This window comes from Pogona vitticeps, chromosome 2 (genome assembly GCF_051106095.1).
Source record: "Pogona vitticeps strain Pit_001003342236 chromosome 2, PviZW2.1, whole genome shotgun sequence".
Lineage (NCBI taxonomy): Eukaryota > Metazoa > Chordata > Lepidosauria > Squamata > Agamidae > Pogona > Pogona vitticeps.
In genome coordinates, this window is record NC_135784.1 from 8,597,023 (window position 1) to 8,622,709 (window position 25,687).

The following is a 25,687-nucleotide window of genomic DNA, read 5'->3' on the forward strand; positions in this document are numbered from 1 at the left end:
GAAGATGTCAGCGAAAGAGACTGGCGAAACGTCAGGAATAACAACCTTCAGAACACGTCCAAAGAGCCCGAAAAACACACAACAACCATTACATCTCGGCCGTGAAAGCCTTTGCAAATACAAGACCCAGTGTCTTGTTTTTTCTTTCTGGACCTCCCTCAGTGTTAGGCCTCTCAATCATCCCTTCTTACTAGATTGAGTGGTGTGGGTAGATCTAGGTGGGAGGAGGTGCTCCGCAAAGTATCGAGGTCCTAAACCGTTTAGGGCTTTGTATGTAATCATTAGAACTTTGAAGTCAACACTGAAGCGAACACAGGCAAACAATGCAAGGCGGCCAGAGTGGGAGTAACATGTTGGTATTTCCTCACTTCACTGAGAATTCTGGCTGCCGCATTCTGCACCACTTGTAGCTTTTTAATTTAGATTTATACCCCGCCCCTCTAGACAAAGTCTACTCACATCAATCTCAAAGGTACACCAACGTAGAGCGCATTGCAGTGGTCTGATCTCGAGATTACGAGCATGTGAACCAAAGTGCTGAGCACACCAACATCAAGATAGGGCAAGATAGCAGGGCAATCCGCCAAAGATGGAAACCTTAACAGCTTCCTGTTAAGGTGAACTTGGTCAGTGGACAGAGAGTAACTGGGAGCCTGAGGACCCCTAAACAGCTGGGTAGAATCCTGGTGACCTCAGCCAGGGCGTACAACAAACTCCTTCTTACAAACTCCTTCTAAAAAGATATTTGCTTATACTTAATAAAGTTCAGCAAGAAGTTACACATGAGCTTTGTAGTCCTAAAATCTACTAAGCTCAATTAGGTAGGATTCAGTAACTTATTCTGGCCTTGCCTCTCCCTCTGGGAATGGCTGCAAGAGGCTTCACTGTTCAAGACACCAAAAGATTTTATAATTGATCTTTTTATTGAAAAAGTATAGATTTACAGAATAAAGTCAGTTTGATGCAAAAGCATAGCAATAAAGCATTTTGTTACAATTACAATTAATGCAACTATAATTCCCTTTAGATTACAAAATCACTAAAAAATCTCTAAAAGCTTCCTTAGGGTAGGTAAAAGGCATAAAGCCTCCTTCCTCCTCTTTCTTCAACTCTCTACATCTCCCCAAGTCTTTTCCCTGACACAGGGCAGCAGGAAAAAAAAGACCTAGAAAAATCTCTGGTTTCATCAAAGGAAAAAATAGGAATGGCAACATGGCAAAAGTTCATTTCTCTTATCTTCTAGGCTCCTCCTTCTTCTTCGTCTCCCATACTGTTATCCAATTACGGTGTAATGTGGTAGAAGTAGTCCCCTCCATCTCTTCATGTGAGGTGTTGTTTTTCTCCATCTATTCTCTTCTCCACCATAACAAGTGTCTGGTCTTCTTATCTTGTATTGGCTTCTACTGGCTTAAAGGAAAAACATTCCCACAGCCCTCTGGAATAACATTCCCATCATACAAAATCGTTCTTGCACAAAACCAATATGGATCCATTTTACGTTTCTTAACAACTACATAAACCATCTTCAATTCAGGTTTTAACCTTAATATTCACAACCATGACACATGGAACGGACCACTGACACCACCTGAGTTTCCATGGTGAGTACTGGGTCCAGATGTATCCCCAATCTGTGAACCTCACTCTTTGCAGTGAGAGTCAGTCCCCCCCACCAACCATTCCCTGAATAGAGTCACACAGACTGGAATGGATTTAAAAATAAAAGAACTAAATGTTTATTGATTGGTACACACGGATTGGTAAAACACAAATATCATGTAATCAGGTAAAGAAAGGCTCAAGCTTATACAGACTCCACACGTGTTCACACAGAACCCAAATCCTTCTCTCTCCACCACATCAAACTCTCCCTCTCTATATATACAACACAGCTCCTCCCCCTGATGTCCCGCCCTCCGACCATCATTGGATGACATCTTTCCCTCCAAACCCTTGAAGGACAGGTGACATCAGAGCTGACTGTAACAGACGGTATCAAAGGCGGCCAAGATATCGGGGAGGACCAACAGAGACGTTTTACCCCTGTACCATGGCACGGCCTGAAACCAGACAGGAATGGATCCAGGGCATTTGTTTCATCCAAACCACCTGAAGCTGATCATCCACTACCCCCTCGACTACTTTGCTAAAGAAAGAAACATTGGCGATGGGCCTATTTTGCCAATATTGTCCACCGACAAATTCGGTTTCTTTCTAATGGGCCTAATGAGTGTCTCCTTGAGGGTGAGGGGGACCCTGCCCTCAAGAAGAGACCCATAAAATATTGCTATGGCCCATTCTGTTATTATAGGCCTGACTGCTTTGATTAGCCAGGCCGGGCAAGGGTCAAGAGATGAGGTGGTGGCCTGACAGAGATCTAGCGCTTTGTCCACAGTATCTGGTGTCAAACACCGAAAGAGATCGAAACTCACCAGGCAAAGCGGAGTGCTGGACATCTCTGCTCGATCCACTATACCTTTCCCCTCTTTGTTATTCATTTTTGCTATATAATCCTTTAATGCAAATACGTATTTGTTTCCTCTTTAATAAACTTTGAGAAATTCCTTTCTAATTTTCTGGAAATGTAAGTATAATCATTGGGGAGAATTTGAGAAGGAAAAAAGTTAGTATACTTTGAATTTGATGTACTTATTTGGGTGTGGAAATGATCCTCCTTTCATTACTCCTCCCTCCAAAAGGTTCCTCAGTGAAGAGCCCTTCCAACTTCAAGCCCAAAAGAACAACCTACAGTCCAGCCGATTCTCTTCCCTCACCTTTTTGGCTATCATTCCTTCCTCCTCCGTGAGTCAGGCAGAGTCCGAACACTCCCTCGCTGGGCATTTTTAAGAAACAACTAAAAACATTGATGTATAGGCGGGCCTTCCCAACAGAAAACCCTTGACGATCTTTTTTTTCTTATTCTGTTCTTTATTCTTTTTTATTATTTACGTTTCTGCTGTAAAGTCTTAAAATTACATTGTTGTTTTTACTGTAAGCCGCCTAGAGTGGTCTAATATGATCAGATAGGCGGGATAGAAATAAAATAAATAAATAAAAATAAATAAATAAATAAATTCATTTCTTTTTCCTGCAGATTTTGGAAGTGGCTGTTTATCTTTTTCTAATCCACCAGATGATGAAAAGGAGAAGAATTGCCAAGCAACATCTGCGGCTTCCTGGGCAGGAACTCATAATCAAGGAAGAAAACAGAGAATTGGAAATTGGAGTGGGCAGGCATGGATTTCACATAAAAGTCTTGACGCAGGGGAGAAACCACGTAAATGGTGGGGAGAAGCCTTATAAATGCATGGAATGTGGAAAGAGCTTTAGTCTCAGTGGTAACCTTAGGAATCATGAAAGAACTCACACTGGGGAGAAGCCTTATAAATGCATGGAATGTGGAAAGAGCTTCAGTCACAGTGGTGTCCTTAGGTTACATCAAAGGATTCACACTGGGGAGAAACCTTATAAATGCATGGAATGTCGAAGGAGCTTTAGTTGGAGTAGGGGCCTTAAGTCACATAAAAGAACTCACACTGGGGAGAAACCTTATAAATGCATGGAATGTGGAAGGAGCTTTAGTCAGAGTGGTGCCCTTAGGTTACATCAAAGGATTCACACAGGGGAGAAACCACATAAATGCATGGAATGTGGAAAGAGCTTTAGTCGCAATGATAACCTTAGGAAACATGAAAGAACTCACACTGGGGAGAAGCCTTATAAATGCATGGAATGTGGAAAGAGCTTTAGTGAGAGTGGTGCCCTTAGGAAACATGAAAGAACTCACACTGGGGAGAAGCCTTATAAATGCATGGAATGTGGAAAGAGCTTTAGTCAGAGTGGTGACCTTAGGGTACATCAAAGGATTCACACTGGGGAGAAACCACATAAATGCATGGAATGTGGAAAGAGCTTTACTCAGAGTGGTGACCTTAGGAATCATGAAAGAACTCACACTGGGGAGAAGCCTTATAAATGCATGGAATGTGGAAAGAGTTTTCGTTCCAGTGGTAGCCTTAGGAATCATGAAAGAACTCACACTGGGGAGAAGCCTTATAAATGCGTGGAATGTGGAAAAAGCTTTAGTCACAGTGATGGCCTTAGGAACCATGAAAGAACTCACACTGGGGAGAAGGCTTATAAATGCATGAAATGTAGAAAGAGCTTTAGTCAGAGTGGTGCCCTTAGGTTACATCAAAGGATTCACACTGGGGAGAAACCACATAAATGCATGGAATGTGGAAAGAGCTTTAGTCGCAATGATAAACTTAGGAATCATGAAAGAACTCACACTGGGGAGAAGCCTTATAAATGCATGGAATGTGGAAAGAGCTTTAGTTTCAGTGGTAACCTTAGGAACCATGAAAGAACTCACACTGGGGAGAAGCCTTATAAATGCATGGAATGTGGAAAGAGCTTTACTGAGAGTGGTGCCCTTAGGAACCATGAAAGAACTCACACTGGGGAGAAGCCTTATAAATGCATGGAATGTGGAAAGAGCTTTAGTCAGAGTGTGGTCCTTAGGGTACATCAAAGGATTCACACTGGGGAGAAACCACATAAATGCATGGAATGTGGAAAGAGCTTTAGTCACAGTGGTGGCCTTATGTTACATCAAAGGATTCACACTAGGGAGAAATCATAGAAATGCATGGACTATGGAAAAAGCTTTATTCAGAGCTCCTCATAAATTAAGAAGGCATAAGGAGCTCCTTCAGTTTTGTGCTGGTTTCCACTGGAAAGACTGAGCAACCAAATGCTGACTTAATGCAAAACGGAGAGAAAAGAGAAAAAATGGAGGGCATTTTGAAGTGCCACTTGTCATGTGTTTTACTTCTATTGTTAGTTAACAGGGAGATGTTATAAAATAGACGTGGAACCTTGTGCTTAAAAAATGAGAAAAATCATATATTTTACAATGGAAGCTTTTATAAAATTAGTGTAAAAGGAGAACAAGATGGATGTTCTAAAGCTAACTGGTGAAAGAAAAGCAAGTAGTGAAGAGAGAAAAGCTGTCATCCGATTCCGCATCTACTTCAAAGTGTTAATGCTTATGAACAAAGCCCTAAACGGCTTGGGGCCTCGTTACTTGGCGGAACGCCTACTTCCACCTAGTTCTACCCATGTCACTCGCGCAAGTCAGGATGTGAGGCTGAGGAGCCTAATGCCGAGGGAGGCCCGGAAATAAAAGACAAGAAATAGAGCCTTCTCGGCGGTGGCTCCTCGCCTCTGGAATAACCTTCCCCCTGACATTCGCGCGGCTCCCTCACTGGGTACTTTTAAAAATCAATTAAAAACACTGATGTTCCGGCAGGCCTTCCCCTCAGCCAATCCCTGACATTTGCTATTTTTTTTCTTCTCCCTCTCCTTATTTTTGCTTCACCTTTTCTAAGTTTTTCCCTTACTTAAAATTGTTTTAATTACATTGTATTATTTTTGCCGTAAGCCGCCTAGAATGGCCTTAAGTGGCTAGATAGGCGGGATATATATATATATATATATATATATATATATATATATATATATATATATATATATAAATAAATAAATAAGAAGGCTTTACCCTCATAAATAATGATAGTAATTGAGTTTTAAAGAGGGTACCAATGAATATATAATCTGTATAATTCATGAGGAACTAAGCATTTCTGTGCTATTGTACTGAGTAGAGTATACTGCTTTGTAATGTCAGGGATTGTTGGAAGGAGTGGAAATCTTGTTTTTCCAAGTTCTGGTCATTTCAGGCCTGGGAGTGCAGTGGATTAGAGGTGATCAAATCCTTTGATCCTTAACATATGAGACGCTGGAAAACACAAGCCTTGTGAAGATTTGGTTCTATTGACTGATGCAGAACAAAGGGATATAAATATTTGGAGAGCTCTCCCACAAAACGTTCTTAGAAAGGAACGGAGAAATATAGATTTTTGGTTTCATGAAGTACAACAGACGATGGAACTGATCCTGGGTGAAAGTCCTTGGAGGAGCGGAAAGACAACCACGAGGGACGGACAGTCAGCAATGGATTTTACACATGGCTGGGTGAGAACAAAATTTTCTCTGTTTTAGCAACACACCTGGAGCCAAATAGTGCTTTTTTACATCATATATATATTTATTTTTAAATTTTCAATAGTTTTGCATGTCATTCATTGAACACGATAAAGGGTTTTGCTTTTTATCATTGTATTCTTAGGAAGTTTGAAGTGTTCTGAAGATGTATTCCGTCTTTCTAGATTTAAAAAAATTCAGTCTTTTAATGTGTTTGTATTTTAGATTCAAACATGTCTTAAATTATCCTATTTATTTAATTTTAAATTCCTGCATCTTTTTGCAAGGGTGTATTGTAAGTAAGCCTGCAGTTTTTGCATAACTCTATGATGTTTGGATTTGAAAATCTGTACCGACAGTTTTTTCCTCATGCCTGTAAGACTGCCTTACACTTTTTTTGGATTTAGTATATTCAAGCATGGAATCTAGAAATGATGTAAATAAATGAACTTGTACTGAATTAACAAGTTTTGGAATTGCCTGGAATCATTGCAACAATGAAAAGACTTCTTACGAGATACCCAGATGAGCTTCAAACACCTTGTCACTGGTGGTCTATGTGAGGAAGAAAGTCAGGCTGAACCCATCCTTACTGGAATGCCGTCCTTTCCCGAGAAGAGGAGGGAAAAACCCAATGGAGCCCCGGAGGCAGAACATATGACCCATCAGAGAAGTGACAACTCGATGGGGAGAGCAGGAAGACAGAGAGATGAGAAGGTTCACAGAGAAAACAAGGAGGGTAGAGATAGTTCCAGGTGAAGAATCAAAGTTTTGGACGAATGTAGGGATGGGAGAGTCTAGAAATAAAGAGCCCGGGGTGTCTAAAGTGGAAGTTCCAGAGAGGAAAGAAGAAGGTCCATCAGAGGAAAGAAAGGATCCACTGCGTAAAGAAACTTTAGGAGAAAACGAAAGGAATAAGACAGGAGGAGGGAAGAGAAATATATCTTGGGGAAAAATCTAGAAGGGAGACAGCAGAAGGTGGAGAGGTAAAAGGGCAAAAGAAGGAGAGAATATTTTTCTTTTCTTTTTTTCTTTTTTCTTTTTTCTTTTTATTTTATTTATATCCCCCTATCTGGTCGTATCAGGACCACAAGGGCTGGGAGTGGATATGAATGGAGAAACCCTGGACCAAAGAGTGGGAGAACCTGATGATACCTCATGAGTGGCAGAAAGGCAAGCTAGCTGAAGAGAGGAAGGGAGAAATGGAACAGCCCCTCAGAGAGGGCTTTTGGCATGACCCCGGTGGGTCAGTTGTGTTTTTTGGAACCCACAGGAGAAACCGCACTCCTGATGTCTGAGAATATCAAACCCCCGCAGATTCTCATTTTGAGAATTATCCTTTTCCTGCAATCGTATCAGCATTGATGAATTGTAGAATCTCCTTGCCTGGGAGGTCTGCAAATTTCTGTATATCTTGGGGAGAAGTCAAGAAGGGAGACAGTGGAAGCTGGAGAGGTAGAAGGGCAAAAGAAGGAGAGGATATTACCACAAGGCTGGGAGTGGATATGAATGGAGACACCCTGGACCAAACAGTGGGAGAACCTGATGATACCTCATGAGTGGCAGAAAGGCAAGCTAGCTGAAGAGAGGAAGGAAGAAATGGAACAGCCCCTCAGAGAGGGCTTTTGGCATGACCCCGGTGGGTCAGTTGTGTTTTTTGGAACCCACAGGAGAAACCGCACTCCTGATGTCTGAGAATATCAAACCCCCGCAGATTCTCATTTTGAGAATTATCCTTTTCCTGCAATCGTATCAGCATTGATGAATTGTAGAATCTCCTTGCCTGGGAGGTCTGCAAATTTCTGTATATCTTGGGGAGAAGTCAAGAAGGGAGACAGTGGAAGCTGGAGAGGTAGAAGGGCAAAAGAAGGAGAGGATATTACCACAAGGCTGGGAGTGGATATGAATGGAGACACCCTGGACCAAACAGTGGGAGAGCACGAAAATTGGAATAAGATTCATGCTAATTCACAAGTTTTTATCCCAATATCTGATACAAAAAGGAACCAGTATAGGCAAACAGAAACAGAGAGAGAAGAAACTGGAGAAGACACAAACAAATCCGCAACTGAGGATGATGATGAAGAACAAGATGAACATGTCAAGGATTTGGCGACAGGAAAAATGCACAGAATTATTGAAGACACAAGTTCTTCTTTTGCAAGATGGTTATATTTACAATATTTACAAGTATTTACAGGCAGGCATCACATCAGCATGGCAGGAACTCTTTACACAAACGGACATGGTGGATTGCAGCAAATGGTGGAGAAAGAAGAGAGTGATACACAGACACTGTTCAGTTATATACCTATACATGGCTTCTCTAGTCCAATCAGAATACACATGACTTCATCTTCTGCACCTGGTGTCTTCTGATTTCCAGACATTGCATCATCTTCAGAGTGACTCAGCATACACACATCTGTGCACAATGGCTGCTCGTTAATAATACATTTATCCAGGTTCAGGCCTACAAAATTTCTATATTCTGACAGAACAAGATAGTGAATTATGGAGTGAATGAGAGCCACAAGGTCCTGGGAGATCAGAGAAGGCAGACAAGGGAGTTCCACCCAAAATGTTTGGAGTGGGTGAAGTTAGAGTTTGCTATGTGTAGCAGGAACCTAGGAATTATGAGGAAGTGATGGCACTTCCTGATTTAGAAAGAAGAAAGTGGTAAGATGCCATGGAAGAAGAAATGAGGTCCATGGAAGAACACAAAGTATTTATAAAGTAATAGGTAGCAAATGGGTGTTTAAAAGAAAGTTACAAAATGATGGAAATTTCAGATATAAGGCAAAATTAGTGGCCCAAGGCTTTAAACAGAAGAAAAGTGTTCATTATGATGAAGTTTTTTCTCCCACAGTGAGGGCTGAGACGGTGAGAGTGGCATCAGCTTTAGCAGCTGCAAGAAATTATGTTTTGTATTGAGTCAAGACTTGAAAATTAAACAAATGCAAGAATGTAAAAGTGTAAATATTCCTTTGATTGTAGATTTTCAGAAGAGTGATGAAAATAGTAAAAAAACTGAGGATCAAGAATTGTATCATTCTGCGATAGGAAGTCTAATTTATTTGGCAAACTGGACAAGTCCAGATATAGCAGCTTCTGTAAACATTTTAAGTAGACATGTATCAAAACCAAGCATAAAACATTGGCAAGGGGTAAAAAGAATTTTCAGATACCTGAAAAGAACATGTGATTATCATTTGGTGATAAAACCATCAAAAGAATTAAAATTAACTGCTTTTGTTGATGGCGATTGGGCCAATGATGAAATTGATAGAAAATCAATGTCTGGTTTTGTGATAATGTTTGGAAATAATTTGGTCGGTTGGAAATCCATAAAGCAAAATTCTGTAGCTACCTCAACTGCAGAAGCAGAATTTGCAGCCTTATCAGAGTAATGTTCCGAATTTGGTATAAACAATTAGTAAAAGATTTGAAAATTGAGACATGTGGTGCAATAAATGTTTTGGAAGATAATACCACATGCATACATATGGCTTTAACAGAAAGAGTAAAAAATAGAAGCAAATGTGGATATCAAATACCACAATGTAAAAGAAGCAATAAAAGAGAAATTAATTGAATTGGAATATTGTAAGACAGAGGAAAAATTATTTATTTATTTATTTGTTTGTTTGTTTGTTTGTTTGTTTAATTTATATGCCTCCCACTCTACCCAGAGGTCTTTGAGCAGCTTACAACAATTAAAATTCAATACAATAAAAGATAAAATGATTAAAATGCAATTAAAATACAATTAAAATTGCCATCAGGACCCACAGTTGATGTTATTTCCATTAAAAGCCTTCTGGAACAGGAAGGTTTTGACCTGGCAACGAAATGTCATCAACGTTGACACCAGACAAATTTCAGTCGGGAGGGCATTCCATAGTCTGGGGGCAGCTGCCGAGAAGGCCCTTTATCTACAAGGCATCCCTCTTACCTCCTTGAGGGATGGCTCTTTCAAAAGGACCCCCTGGCTAGATCTTAACTGCCGGGTAGGTTCATATGGAAGGAGGCGGTCCTTCAGATATCCAGGGCCCAAGCTGTTCAGGGCTTTATATGTCAGAACAAGCACTTTGAATTGGGCCCGGGTAGCAACTGGTAGCCAATGTAAATTAAACAGAATCAGCTTGATGTGCTCTCTAGCGGCCCCACCACTCACCACCCACGCAGCTCGGTTCTGGACCAGTTGCAGTCGCCGGACCGTCTTCAAAGGCAGCCCCATGTAGAGCGCATTGCAATAATCTACAATAAAAATGTAGCATATATCTTGACAAAACCTTTGAATGCTCAAAACCATAGTGAAATAATTAAAGAAATGGGATTATGTTCTGTTCACGTAGAAAATTAGGAGGGGTGTCAGAGTATTAAAATTTTTATAGGCCTGAACAGGTCCAGACTGTAATATTAATGAACTGCAATGATGATCACCTGTGCAAGTGCTGAGTCACAGTGACTATGAAGAAGATGATGCAACATCTGTGGATGATGCAACACCCATGTAAAGGAAGATTTATTTATTTATTTATTTATTTACTTACTTACTTACTTACTTACTTACTTACTTACTTATTTACTTATTTACTTATTTACTTATTTATTTGATGTATACCCCGCCCATCTGGTCTTCCAACCATTCTGGGCGGCTACTCATGATGCAACACATGAAGTGATTGAACAGAGGCATCAGTTCAACTGTATATAAGTGAACATTGTGAACATGAATGTATCTTCTTCTCCTTTCTCTATGCTACTATCCTCTATGTACGTTGCCTCTATTTTTGCTGCCACGCCAAAGGTCTGCTGCTTTGTATATTTGTATATATTTTGTTAATACACGAGCCTTTTTGTAGAAGAAGAGAGTGTGTGTTTTTCTTCAATTGGAGAAATCTGCACATTAAACAGCAAGAAGCTAACAGAAACCCTGGACCAAACAGTGGGAGAACTTGATGATACCTCATGAGTGGCAGAAAGAGAGAGGTAAGACTGGAGAGAAAGTGGAGGAGAAAGATCAGGGAGGAAAGAGACAGGCTAGCTGAAGAAAGGAAGGGAGAAATGGAGAAGGCCCTCAGAGAGGCATGACCCCGGTGGGTCAATTGTGTTTATTGGAACCCACAGGAGAAACCGCACATCTCCAGATGTCTGAGAATAGCAAACCCCCACAGATTCTCATTTTGAGAATCACCCTTTCCCTGCAATTGTATCATCATTGATGAATTGTAGAATCTCCTTGCCTGGGAGGTCTGCACATTTCTGTAGGATTTCTGTGGAGTCAGGTATCCTAATGAAGTTCTGTAGTACCTGTAGAAATACATGGAACATAGGAGGATCTTTTATAAAAGCAGTCATCTTTCTATTGATCCAAGATCTCATATAAAGTGGAAACCTTTGGAATGCAAAGAACGTGGGAACAGCTTTAGTCTGAGCAGAAACTTAAGGATATATTAAAAAAACCAGTGTGGTAGTAATTTTATAAATCTGTGGTGTGAGGAAAGGGTTTGAGTGACAGTGGGGCACATATGAAATGTTGACGACCTCAGGGACGTGGGAAATTCCCTCCGTATCCCACGCCTACTATGGGAGTAAGACTGGAGAAGATCCCAACGACGGGCAAACTCCATGTTTCCTTACATGGATAAAAAGGTAAAGGTTCCCCTTGACAATTTGTCCAGTCGTGTCCGACACTAGATGGCAATGCTCATCTCCGTTTCCAACCCATAGAGCTAGCGTTTGTCTGCAGACAATCCTCCGTGATCACGTGGTCAGCATGACTAGACACGGAACTCCATTTACGTTCCCACCGAGGTGGTACTATTTATCTACTCACATTTTTGCATTTTGCATGCTTTCCAACTGCTAGTTTGGCGGGAGCTGGGATAAGAGAGGGGCTCACTCCGTCGCGTGGATTCGATATTACAGCGGCTGGTCTTCTGACCTTGCAGCACAGAGGCTTCTGCAGTTTAACCCCAGCGCCACCACGTTCCTTACATGGACTCCTTTCCCTTATAAGAATTTTATACTCTGGCACAACATGCTGATTAATACTTTCGCATCTTAACAAAAAAGTTAAGCATGAAAATTCTAAATTGTACGAGGCTGTGGCTTTCCTTGACTTAAAAGCAACTTTCGATTCAGTAGACAGAGAACTGCTTTTGGGAAAACTTGAAAATATGGGCATAGATAAAAGACTCCTTACCCTCATAAGAATTTTATACTCTGGCACACCATGCCAAGTTCGTGCCTCTTGGAAAGGTGAGTTAACTAATCAATTTCCAACCAACAAGGGAGTCAAGCAAGGCTGTATTCTTGCTCTTTCCCTATTCAATCTATTTGCGAGTGACCCAGCCGCCTTTCTAGCCAGTGTCATCCATGGGCTTCTTCTCTTTGTCTTCCTCCTGCTCCTCTTCTTCCTCTCTTCCTCCTCTTCCTCCACCTTTCTTCCTCCTCTCTTCTTCCTCCTTTTCTTCTCTCCTCCTCCTCTCTTCCGCTACTTCTTCTCTTCCTCCCCTTCTTCCTTTTCCTCCTCCTCTTCTCTTCCTCCTCCTTTTATTCTCTCTTCCTCCCCCGCGTCTTCTCTCTTCCTCTTCTTCCTCCTCCTCCTCTTTCCTCTGCTTCTTCTCCTCTTCCTTTTCCTCCCCACTTCCTCCCCTTCCTCCTCCTCCTCTCTTTCTCCTCCTTATCTTCTCCTCTCTTCCTCCTCTGCTTAATCTCCTCTCTTCCTCTTCTTCTTCCTCCTCCTCTCTTCCTCCTCTTCTTCCGCTTCTTCCTCTCTTCCTCCTCTTCCTCCTCCTCCTCTGGCCTCTGCAGGTTCCACCAAGGGCAGGTGAGGAAAAGAGGCGCTGGGAGGGGGAAGGGGGCGTGGTCTTGCTTGAAAGGTAGGAGCGGGGAAGGGGCAGAGAGCGGAGTCTAGACCGTAGGTGTCCAGGTTCCGCCCCTCCACCAACAGCCACTCTCCCTCTGCCTCAGATGGGGAGGCAAAGCACGCATGCGCTGAGAAAGGTTGGGCACCTGTGAAGGGAAGGTGGAAAAGATGCTCAGGGTCACCTATGGAAGTGGGAGGGGCCAGGGTTGGTCCGGCGCTTCCCTTCTCCCTTTCCCCTCCGCAACAGTCAGCGGGAGGCCCCTCTACATCTGGCGTTCGCTCTCATCCATGTTGTTGAGCATCCGTGGGGAGGATCCCCCCCCTTGCCAATGGGGAAAGGGGTTCCCTCCTGTATAGCACTCCTCCCCCTTCCCTTTGCCTCCCCGTTGAAGAAAATTGCACCCCTCACAGTGAAGAGGGGGGTAACGGATGGGGTGTCTCCTGGCTTGTCAGGGATGCCCTGTGGGACAGGCTGCAAATGTGGGACAGGCTGCAAAGAGGACACAGGATGCTGGTCTCCATTGTCATCACACTGGCACAGCACGGCTCCTACCCCGGCGTTAGATGCATCGGTGTCGATGAAGAATTCTTTGCTGAAGTCTGGAGCATGCAACACAGGGTGGTTGGTTAATGCTTCTTTTAGCTTTCCGAAAGCCACATCGCAGTCATGGGACCATGGAATGCGGTCATTGCTCCTTTTCTTCATCAGCTCTGTATCAATCCGATGTAACACCCTTGGCTACACCAGGTTTTCTGGAGAAAACCTGCTGATACTTATTAACCAATGTTTTCAGATCACTCTGCTGTTCTATGGATAGAGCAGGGCTGATCTTCACCTCCTCTGGGTTGAACTTTTGCTGACCCCTCCCTTCCCAAGAAAGGTAACTCATGTTCTCCTTTATCAGCTGCTTTCATTGCAAACAGCACATTTTTTCTTCTCTATAATATGGCTTAAGGGCATTTACATGAACTACCCTCCTGCCTAGGTGTTCATTTCCCTCAATAATGCAATTGAGGTCACTCATTTTATGAATAACTCTATATGGACCGTTCTAGCTCAGTTGTAGCTTGTTCCCCTTGATGGGCCTCAACATAAGGATCTCATCTCCAGGATTAAACTGACGTTCCCTAGCCTTTTTGTCATACCACAGTTTCTGTTTGACTTTTTGTGTTTTTAGATTCTCAGCAGCCAAATCTAGATCTCTTTTGAGGCTGTTCATTAAAGAGTCTATATATGTGACTACATTTTGGGGGTCTTCTTCAATAATCTGTTCCCAATTTTGCTTAATTATATCAAGTGGACCCCTCACTTGTCTCCCAAATAATAACTCAAAAGGGCTGAACCCAGTACTCTCTTGTGGGACTGATCTGTAGGCATATAAAAGTAACTGTAATTTTTGGTCCCAGCTATTAGGGTTCTCAGCTAAATAGGCTTTAATGATCCTCATGAGGGTCCCATTGAATTTCTGTTAACCCATTACTTTCTGGATGATAGGGAGAATTTTCTAAGTGTTTTACTCCACAAATCTGCTACAATCTCTTTATAAGTTTGGATGTAAAAGATGGTTTTATAATGTCTGCTTCAATACTTTTAACAGGTGTAGAGATTTCTGGTAAAGGGCACAGCTTAACCTCAGTCTGGTCACTGTTATAACTCTGATTCTGGCACACATCAAATTTCTGACAGAAAATTCTAAACTGTTTTCCTATTTCAGGCCAATAAAACTTCTGGGTTATTCTCTGGTTGGTTTCAGTTATACACAAATGTTCATCAACTATGACTGAATGTCCCTTTTCCAAAATCATTGAACGATATTTATCTGGTACAACCAACTGGCTTCTAACCTCAGGTTCCCCTTTTGAAATATTTATCAGTTTTCCTCTGTATAGCAACCCATGTTTGATAATGAAACGTTCAGGGGATTCAGGGAATAATTCTTTGCCATCCACTTTTTCAAAACAAACTTTTAAAGTGGGGTCTGCTAGCTGCGCTTGGGCAAATATACTTTTCTGAGGTATTACCAGAGAAAATGCCTCAGCTTGGGGTATATTTCCACCTCTCTCTTGAAAATCAGTAACATTTCCTGCTGCCTCAGTTTGTTCTGGTTGTGATCGTGTAACCACTAAGGCACTCTTGGCATGTTTTGAGAGATTTATTTATTTTATTTATTTATTTTATTTATATCCCGCCTATCTAGTCGCGGAAGACTACTCTATAATATGGCTTAAGGGCATTTACATCTGTGCCTATAAGAACTGCTGCAGGAATTTGCGATGAAACTCCAACGTACCAATTCCCTTGCCATCCCTGATAATGAATTAAAACTTCAGCCACAGGCAAAATCACTACCTCCTTCCCAATCCCTTTGATTGTCATATGCTGAATAGGAATCAAATATTTATGAGGCACGATATCAGAGTGACAAATGGTAACTTGGGAGCATGTGTCTCTCAATGCTAAATAATTGTGATCAAATATTCCTATATTGTCTCCAGCTGATTCAAATAATTGAGAATCAGTTCTAATATATAAACAATGTTTTATTTCTGCAATAGGAAGATTTTCGTCATAGCCTGAGATCTTTCCACTATATGTATCCATTTTAGAGAGCTCTACTGACTCTGATGTTGTTTCCATGACAAGCGGCTCTTCTGTAGGGGGAGCTATTTGACTATTCTGAATGCAGTACACAGACTTAGCCTTGTTTAAATTCATTTTCTGAGGTAAAATTTCTTTGTTTTGTTTTGTTCTAGTACACTGGGAAGCAATGTGGCCCCTCTGTTGGCATTTAAAGCAAATTCTTTCTCCCCATGAGCTTTTTCCAGCCGTTTTTTCTAGATTTTCTTTTCCCTCCAAAATCTGGCTCTTGGCTTGGCCCTGTTCTGAAGGCTTTCCAACAAAATGGCCGCCCACTTTCTGCTGGCTCTGAGCTTGCCCTTTGGAATATTTAGGGTAGTCTTCCCATGTTTTCTTCATGTTTTTTCCCTCAGAATACAAAGGCCCTCTTATTTGTGAAATAAAATCTGCAATCTGAGCTGCCTGTCTAACGTCTGAAGGTTTCTTCTCTTGGACCAAATATTTAATTTCACCATGGAGTAAGGAATAGAACTGTTCTAATCCTATAATATTTTGTAATTGTTGAATTGTCTGTACACCCTCCTGTGCTAACCACTTGTCCAAACATTTAACGAAATTGAAACCAAGCTGTGTGTAAGACTCATCTGATTTCTTTGAGAGTGATCTGAATTTCTTTCTCAGGTGTTCTGCATTTATGCCAAATCTAGCAAAAACCATCTTTTAAAATTCTGAATAATCTTTACTTATTTCAATTGGCATATCAGCGTAGACTTCAGCCAGTTTCCCATCGATTAGAGACCTTAAAATTATCATTTTCTCTGACTCTCTGACAGAGAAATCTGTACATGCTCTTTCAAAAAGCGTAAGGAATGCTTCTGGGCAGTCCCCCTGTTTATAAGAAGGGAATTTTTTTAAATCTGCTTTTGACAAGCTAGAATTTCAGTTGTTATTATTTTGGTTCATTAATTCCAGCCTCCTAATCTCAACAGACATAAGTTCTTTCTCCAGAGCAATTTTCTCCCTTTCTATTCTTTCCTCCTTTTCCAGGGCAATTTTTTCTCTCTCTACCTCTAATTGCCTCATTCTGAATTCATATGCTTTTGCCAGCTCAAATTTTCTTAGGTCTGTTAAATGTTCACTAGAGGACTCTTCCTCTTGCGCTGCGGAAAATCATTCCTCTTCACCATTAAACTCTCCCTCTGAACTGTCATCCATCTCAGCAGATCTCAGCTCAATCTCAGATTTCTTACTGCGAGTTAAGGGCATTTTAATCACAAAAAAGGGCTCTTTACTATTTTCAAGCCTCTGTTTAAATCACTTTTTCCCTTCCTGTGCTAAGGTCTGATATTTAGTTGCAGTGTACTCCAGCTGGCCTAGCTGTGAGCTGGTAACTGTAACTACACTTCTCTGGCGTCTTCTTCCCCTTACACTGGGCCCCTTGCCAAACTAAGGATACTTTATATTTCTGCCTTTGGCACAACTTTAAATTTTATTACAGCTCTACCCACACACTTAGGTTCTGCTGTTTACAATGGAGATCCCTCAGCTTTGCTGCCCTTGGTCTTCGTGATGTCCCCACAGAGTTCTCCTAACTCTGGACACGCTGACCAAACCACCACAGCATCTAACCAAAACCCTATCTAAGACCCTATCTGACTCACACCTCATTCACTCCCCCTTAAATACCTTAGCTCCACCCTCTGAAGTTCCACCTCCCGTCATGCTATAGGCAGATGACCTACAGCCACAGCAATGATGAGCAGATGACATCACCGCTACCGTAACAGTATACCTCTCCCATTTAGAAACCACTACTCTGGGAGGACTCCAGAAAATAACAAAAATATACAAAAACTTTTTACAAAATGAACATACATAAAAACAAAAAAACCCCTCTTTGTATGATTATGCAATCAACCCTTTGTGTCGTCACCCACCCTTTGATCCCTGGCTCTCCATTTATTTTTTTATTTTATATCTGCATAGAATATAGGACACTAAACTAAAAGATGAATTCAGCTAATCATGGCCTGAACAGAGCAACTATCAGGTGGATCCAGAGTTGGGTAGAGCATTGTACTATTGACATTCTTAATTCCCAATTCACTGTGAAACTGGGAGGTGGTAACTGTGAAGGCAGGAGAAGAAGGGGACGACAGAGGACAAGATGGTTGGACAGTGCCATCGAAGCCATGAATTTGGCCCACCTCCGGGGGGCAGTGGAAGAAAGGAGGGCCTGGCATGCTCTGGTCCATGGGGTCACGAAGAGTCGGACACAACTAAACGACTAAACAACAAACAATAACTGTGAAAGAGGAGTAGAAAATAGAGAGAGAGATGCGATTGAGCTCCCCCCCCCGGATAAAAGTGGTGCAGAAAGAGGAAAAGGAAAAAGAAGGATTGATTGTGGAGGCTTATGAGCACTGTCCTTTTCCTTCTATGAAACTCCCCTTCTTGCAGAGCTCTGTGCCAGCGTGGCCTCACTCAGCCACCCCCATCTCTAGGTCCTGCGGGGAATGCGCTGGGCAATGGGGCTGCGAGAGGTCCCTCTGCCTCCCTATCCGTAGGGACCGCAAGGAAAGGTGTTATGTGGGATACCCAGAAAGGGCGAGAGGCTTCCTCCTCCCCTCCCCATCCAACATGCTCACCAAGGCATTCATTACACACACCTGTAAGGTCGGCCTCCAGCTGCTTTCCTTCTGGGGTAATGGGGGCTGTTTATTTAGAGGGGAATCCTATGTGTGTGCATGTGTGGATCTGGGCCCCAGCATGCAAAGCCCTGCAGAGGTCTTCTGCAAAGTCTACGGCTCCTCATTGTACGGTTTCCAGATGTCAGGCAAAAGGAGGACATGTCCTCCTTTTTAGCCTACTGTCCTCCGTCCAGCAGGCAAAGCTAAACACCTTTAAAATGTCATGCATTTGTCTATGTGGCCTTCCTCCTCCTCCTCCTCCTCTTTGTCTTACGTGAGGAAAAGCAGATGGTTTGGAAATAAGGGGACACCATAACAAAGAATTATTTTGTAAGATTGGAAGTGAACCCATCATGGAATCACGCCGTAGTCTCTCTCTCTCTCTCTCTCTCTCTCTCGTTTGTTTGTTTGTTAAGGGCAGACGTCCTGTGATCACAAAGCGCCTGTTTCATTCGTTGTCTTCCTGGTTGCTAGGAAAGGGGCTGACACCAGGTCAGGTAAGAAACGGGGAGGGGCAGCAGCGTTCTTTAGAGTTGGGCTTCCTCCTTCAGCAGCAGCCATTGTGAACCAAAGGAGCGGTTCTGAAGAGAAGGGTGTCTTTCAGAGCAAGGGAACATGTGGCCTTCCAGATGTCTTTGAAATCCCACACCCGCTATGCCAACATTAAAGTAAATACATAAAGTTTCCCCCCCCTAAAAATTTGCTAATTTTTAGAGTAACTGCTGGAGTGTCTAAGCAGGGAGATTGTATTTTTAAAGAAATAGATTTTTGTGCAAGCTGGCAGCCTAATAATACAGGCTGCTGTATTGTAACTTTGTTGGTGATATATTTATTTTTATTTTTTAACATGACTGTTTCTTGGTTCACTAAGAGACACTTATTGGCAGCTATTGTAATAAAATTGTATTGGTTGTGGGTTTAATCCAGAACAATTCTCCTCCTCTGTCCTCTTTTTTGTCTTTCTATGTCTTCCTTTTGGTATGCATGTATCTGGCAACCCTACCTCAGTGTCCGTTCCTCTGGGTGAGCTCACAGGGAAAAGGGAAGCGTGTTTCCATGGTGAGTGTCGGGTCCAGATGTATCCCCAAGCTGCGGACCCCACACTTCATGGCCAGGGTCTCCCCTTCGAATGAGAGAGAGTCCCCCAAGCCATCGACCATGGGGGCACCCACCCTCAGAACTTCCGTCTTGTCCAGAAGTACGAGGTCCCCTCTCTTCTGCACTGTTGAGGCCTCTTCTAGAGTACTGTGTTTTCTCTTGGACAGAGCCCTTGAAGAAGAGGCAGTCAAAGTGGATGTTTCGCAGGAAGGCAAGAAAGAGGATCAGGGGCTGAAGACCAAACCAAAAGAGGAAAGACAGAATGATATGAGATTGTTCAGCCACGAGAATAGGAGACCTAAGGGCAATGTATCTTTTTGCAAATCCTTGAAAAGTTATAAAGAGGAGGGAGAAGGATCTGTTCTTGATCAAACTTAAATGGAGCACATGTAATAATGGACTTAAGGTGCTGAATATCAGGAGAAACCTTTGAACTGCTCAAGCAGTATGACAAATGAACCAATTGCGATGTGCGATTGTGAGTGCTCAGATGCTGGAGGCATTGAAGTGAAAGCTAGACAGCCTGCTGTCAAAGGCACTGGAACTTGGATTCTTGCATTTATTGTCACCTTGCTAGGAGAATGATCAGGAAAGTCATTCTTTTCAATTTTTGAAATATGTCACCAATTAAAATGTTTGTCATTCAAATAAACAGAGGACTCAAACGGTTCAAAAATTCTGATAACTCTTGAATATTTCCCATACGTTGGTTTCCCTAACCACACAAAATGGTGCTAACCTGGAAGACCTATTCATTTTTCTATTTCGGGCATCATATAAAAATGTGGGACTCGAGAGTTTACTACGCTGACTTTTTCCTTCCCTAGCTATGTCAGCCTTCTTCTGAAAAATAAAGTGATTCTGAAAGGTTTTCTGCCCCTCGTGTTTCAGTGAGAAAAGAAAAAGAGGAAACAATGTTATGATTTTCACAAACAAAATGTTCTGGAAAAAAGGGAAGCCAAAGCAGAGAGACCGGAAGAGAGCCAGCGAGAGGGGGGGGGTCCCTGCCAGTCAGGAGAATCCTGGAGAACAGGGAGGAGGATCCAGATGGAAAAATGCAAAATAAAAGAGAAAAAGCATTCTTGTGGTGGTTGAGTGGTGGTGGAAGGTGTAGACTCTCCCAGGACTCTGCTTGGATTAGGCATCCTTCATTCTTGAGACACTATGGTAACGTGCTCTGTATGGAGGAGATGGAGTGTCCTCTCCAGAGCATGAAGCCTGGATAAAATAATATGGAGGATAGGCTGTTACCCAAGCAGCAGATCCCCCCTCTCCATGTCGCTGAAATAGTCCAATAGAAAGGAAAGAGCCAATACGACTGGTTCCAGCAACGTCGCAGGAGTTGCCAGAACGACATGAACTGCCTCGGGGACTCTGGCTCCAGATTTTGTCCCGAGGTTAACTCCTGCAGTCTTTTCCATCAGTGGATATAGCCGCAAGGTAATGGAGGTTTGAAATTGGAGTTTTCCTTCTCCTAGATGGGCTGCCTTCCAAGGCTGACGAGCCCCACCTACCCAGTCTGCTCCCTAATAGAGTGGAAAGGAAGTGGGGTGGAGAGGACCCTTGATGGGGAGGAAAGGAAATGGGGTGGGACTCCATGGTCATTGCAGATGGGGACAGCAGCCATGAAATTAAAAGATGCCTTAAGTCGTGTCTGACTCCTCGTGACCCCATGGACCAGAGAATGACAGGCCCTCTTGTCTTCCACTGCCTCCCGGAGTTGGGTCAAATTCATGTTGGTCACTTCGATGATGCTGTCCAACCATCTCGTCCTCTGTCGTCCCCTTCTCTTGCCCTCACACTTTCCTAACATCAGGGACTTTTCCAGGGAGTTCTCTCTTCTCATGAGATGGCCAAAGTACTGGAGCCTCAGCTTCAGGATCTGACCTTCCAGTGAGCACTCAGGGTTGAATTCCTTTAGAATAGATCGGTTTGTTCTCCTTACAGTCCAGGGGACTCTCAAGAGCCTCCTCCAGCACCACAATTCAAAAGCATCAATTCTTCGATGGTCAGCTTTCTTTATGGTCCAGCTCTCACTTCCGTACATCACTACAGGAAAAACCATAGCTTTGACTATTCTGACTTTTGTTGCCAAGGTGATGTCTCTGCTTTTTAAGATGCTGTCAAGGTTTGTCATCGCTTTCCTCCCAAGGAGAAGGCATCTTTTAATTTCGGGGCTGCTGTCACCACCTGCAGTTATCATGGAGTCAAAGAAAGAAAATCTGTCGCTACCTCCATATCTTCCCCTTCTATTTGCCAGGAGGTGATGGGACCAGTGGCCATGATCTTAGTTTTTTTGATGTTGAGCTTCAGACCGTTTTTTGTGCTCTCCTCTTTCACCCTCATTACAAGGTTCCTTAATTCCTCCTCACTTTCTGCCATCAGAGTGGTATCATCTGCATATCGGAGGCTGTTGATATTTCTTCCGGCAATCTTAATTCCAGTTTGGGATTCCTCCAGTCCGGCCTTTCACATGATGTATTCTGCATATAAGTAAAATAAACAGGGAGACAATATACAGCCTTGTCGTACTCCTTTCCCAATTTTGAAGCAATCAGTGTTTCCATATCCAGTTCTAACTGTTGCTTCATGTCCCACGTATAGATTTCTCAGGAGATAGATAAGGTGGTCAGGCACTCCCATTTCTTTAAGGACTTGCCATAGTTTGCTGTGGTCCACACAGTCAAAGGCTTTTGCATAGTCAATGAAGCAGAAGTAGATGTTTTTCTGGAACCCTCTGGCTTTCTCCATAATCCAGCGCATGTTAGCAATTTGGTCTCGAGTTCCTCTGCCCCTTCGAAATCCAGCTTGCACTTCTGGGAGTTCTCGGTCCACATACTGTTGAAGGCTACCTTGGAGGATTTTGAGCATAACCTTGCTGGCGTGTGAAATGAGTGCGATTGTACGGTAGTTGGAGCATTCCTTGGCACTGCCCTTCTTTGGGATTGGGATGTAGACTGATCTTTTCCAGTCCTCTGGCCTCTGTTGAGTTTCCCAAACTTGCTGGCATATTGAATGTAGCACCTTAACAGCATCATCTTTTAAGATTTTAAATAGTTCGACTGGAATGCCATCTCCTCCACTGGCCTTGTTATTAGACAAGCTTTCTAAGGCCTACTTGACTTCACTCTCCAAGATGTCTGGCTCAAGGTCAGCAGCCACACTGTCTGGGTTGTCCAGGATATCCAAATCTTTCTGATATAGTTCCTCTGTATATTCTTGCCATCTCTTCTTGATGTCTTCTGCTTCTGTGAGGTCTCTTCCATTTTTGTCCTTTATCATGTTCATCTTTGCACAAAATGTTCCTTTAATATCTCCAGTTTTCTTGAACAGATCTTTGGTTTTTCCTTTTCTATTCTTTTCCTCTATTTCTTTGCATTGTTCATTTAAGAAGGCCCTCTTGTCTCTCCTTGCTATTCTTTGGAAGTCTGCATTCAATTTTCTGTAACTTTCCCTGTCTCCCTTGCCTTTTGTTTTCCTTCTCTTCTCTGCTATTTGTCAGGCCTTGTTGGACAGCCACTTTGCTTTCTTGCATTTCCTTTTCTTTGGTTTTTTTTTTTTTTTTTTTTTTTTTTTTTTTTTTTTTTTTTTTTTGCTGTCTCCTGTTCAATGTTACGAGCCTCTATCCAAAGTTCTTCAGGCACTCTGTCCACCAAATCTAGTTCCTTAAATCTGTTCTTCACTTCCACTGAGTATTCATAAGGGATTTGGTTTAGATCAGGGGTCAGGGAACTTTTTTTTACCTTTTACCTCTCCAAAAATTTATATACTCTGACATTATCCCCTTGATTTGAAAGCAAGGAAATCATACATTATTTGAATTTAAAATATTATTGAATCTACACAGGCTGTGTACCAAACTAGCAGGATATGGCATAAGTATCAATGGCTGCCAGACTATGTACTGAACTAAGAGGATCAACCAAATTTAATAAAGATGTGCACTATTTTTGCTGGAACACATTGCACACCAGCCATCGGGTGGCATAGGGAGTAGTAAGGTGTCCAGTGTGTCTAGAAAGTTGCAGTAAATTTTTGCTAGCTCACAGAGAATTTAATCATCATCAGTGGCTGTCAGAGTGGTGCTAGCAATGACATGCTTGCTAGAGACAGCCAACGCAGAGTTTGGGGGGTTCCAACCACTTTAATAGTTCTGTGGGTGGTGTGCAAAAAGGAACAAACCAGGCTAAAGGTAATGTCACCCACTCTGGTTCCACAGCCGAATATCGAAGACCAGTGCACTATTTTTTTATCATCGTCAATGGAAAACTCAGCAGTGGCCAGAGGATTGGAAAAGATCAGTCTACATCCCAGTCCCAAAGAAGGGGAGTGTCAAAGAATGCTCCAACTATTGTACAATTGCACTCATTTCACAGACTAGCAAGGTTATGCTCAAAATCCCACAAGGTAGGCTCTGCTCCTTACCCCCAGGATTTTCATTTTTACCCCATTTGGGGTAATTTACCCCTGTTCTCAGACCACTGGTTTAGATTATACCTGACTAGCCCTGTGGTTTTTCCTACTCTCTTCAGTTTAAGCTTGAATTTTGCTACGAGAAGCTGATGATCAGAGCCACAATCAGCTCCAGGTCTTGTTTTAGCTGACTGTATAGAGCTTCTCCATCTTTGGCTGCAGAGAATATAATCAATCTGATTGCGGTATTGCCCATCTGGTGATGTCCATGTGTAGAGTCGCCTCTTGTGTTGTTGGAAAAGCGTGTTTGTGATGACCAGCTCGTTCTCTTGACAAAACTCTATTAGCCTTTGCCCTGCTTCGCTTTGAACTCCAAGTCCAAACTTCTCTGTTGTTCCTTTTATCTCTCGACTCCCTACTTTATCATTCCAATCCCCTAGAATGAGAACATCTTTCTTTGGTGTCAGTTCTAGAAGGTGTTGTAAGTCTTCATAGAATTGGTCAATTTCAGTCTCCTCAGCATTGGTGGTTGGTGCATAAACTTGAATTACTGTGATGTTGAAAGGTCTGCCTTGGATTTCTTTGATATCATTCTATCATTTTTGAGATTATATCCCATTACAGCTTTTCTCACTCTGGTGTTGACTATGAGGGCTACTCCATTCTTTCTACGGGCTTCTTGTCCACAATAGTAGATATGATAATCGTCTGAATTAAATTCACCCATACCTCTCCATTTTAGTTCACTGAGGCCCAGGATGTCAATGTTTATTTTTGCCAACTCCTGTTTGATCACATCCAGCTTACCAAGGTTCACAAATCTTACATTCCAGGTTCCTATGCAGAATTCTTCTTTGTAGCATTGGACTTTCCTTTCACTTCCAGGCACGTCCACAGCTGAGCGTCCTTTCGGCTTTGGCCCAACCATTTCATTAGCTCTGGAGCTACTTGTACTTGTCCTCCGCTCTCCCTCAGTAGCATGTTGGACGCCTTCCAAACTGAGGGTCCCATCTTCCAACGTCATATCTTTTAGCCTTTTGTTTCTGATCATGGGGTTTTCTTGGCAAAGATACTGGAGTGGCTTGCCAGTTCCTGCTCCAGGTGGATTGCGTTTAGAGAACAAACCTAGACAGCATCTTAAAAAGCAAGCCATCACCTTGCCAACAAAAGTCCACAAAGTCCACAAAGTCAAAGCTATGGTTCTTCCAGTATTGATGTATGAAGTGAGAGCTGGACCATAAAGAAGGCTGACTGCCGAAGAATTGATGCTTTTGAATTGTGGTGCTGGAGGAGACTCTTGAGAGTTCCCTGGACTGCAGGGAGAACAAACCTTTCTGTTCTGATGGAAATCAAACTTGAGTGCTCACTGGAAGGACAGATCCTGAAGCTGAGGCTCTAATACTTTTCATGAGGCCATCTCATGAGAAGAGAAGACTCCCTGGAAAAGTTCCTGATGTTTGAAAAGTGTGAAGGCAAGATCAGAAGGGGACAACAGAGGACGAGATGATTGGACAGTGTCATTGAAGGGACCAATATGAATTCGACCCAACTCCAGGAGGCAGTGGAAGACAGGAGGGCCTGTCATTCTCTGGTCCATGGGGTCATGAGGAGTCAGACACGACTTAACAGCAATCTCCCTTGCGTTTTGTTTCCCTTCTCTGCTATTTGTAAGGCCTCATTGGACAGCCACTTTGCTTTTTTGCATTTCCTTTTCTTTGGAAATATAAATAAATAAATAAATAAATAAATAAATAAATAAATAAATAAATAAATAAATAAATAAATAAATAAAAAATTTGGGATATTTTTTGTTGTTGCCTCCATCCAATGATATGACCCTCCATCCATAGTTCTTCAGGCATTCTGTCCACCAAATCGAGTTCCTTAAATCTGTTCTTCACTTCCACTGTGTATTCCTAAGGGATTAGGTTTAATTTATACCTGACTAGCCCAGTGGCGTTTCCTACTTTCTTCATTTTAATC

General features: G+C 42.4%; 1 protein-coding gene across 8 annotated transcripts in view; it reads left to right on the top strand.

The window, feature by feature from the left end:
* The window catches only part of LOC110071321 (uncharacterized), a 62,177-nt gene that overhangs the window by 15,090 nt on the left and 21,400 nt on the right, over positions 1-25,687 (top strand). For 2 of the 8 annotated variants that reach the window (XM_072987624.2, XM_078387804.1), the window contains exons 3-4: positions 2,700-2,802; positions 3,134-6,508. The exons of 1 other annotated variant lie outside the window; for it this stretch is intronic. In XM_072987624.2, the coding sequence (XP_072843725.2) occupies positions 3,134-4,645 (1,512 nt within the window). In that variant the 5' untranslated portion in view covers positions 2,700-2,802 and the 3' untranslated portion in view covers positions 4,646-6,508. Of the gene's footprint in view, positions 1-1,892; positions 2,573-2,699; positions 2,803-3,094; positions 6,509-25,687 lie in introns of those variants that run through there. 5 more of the 8 variants (XM_078387802.1, XM_078387803.1, XM_072987625.2 and 2 more) reach the window with 3 other exon arrangements.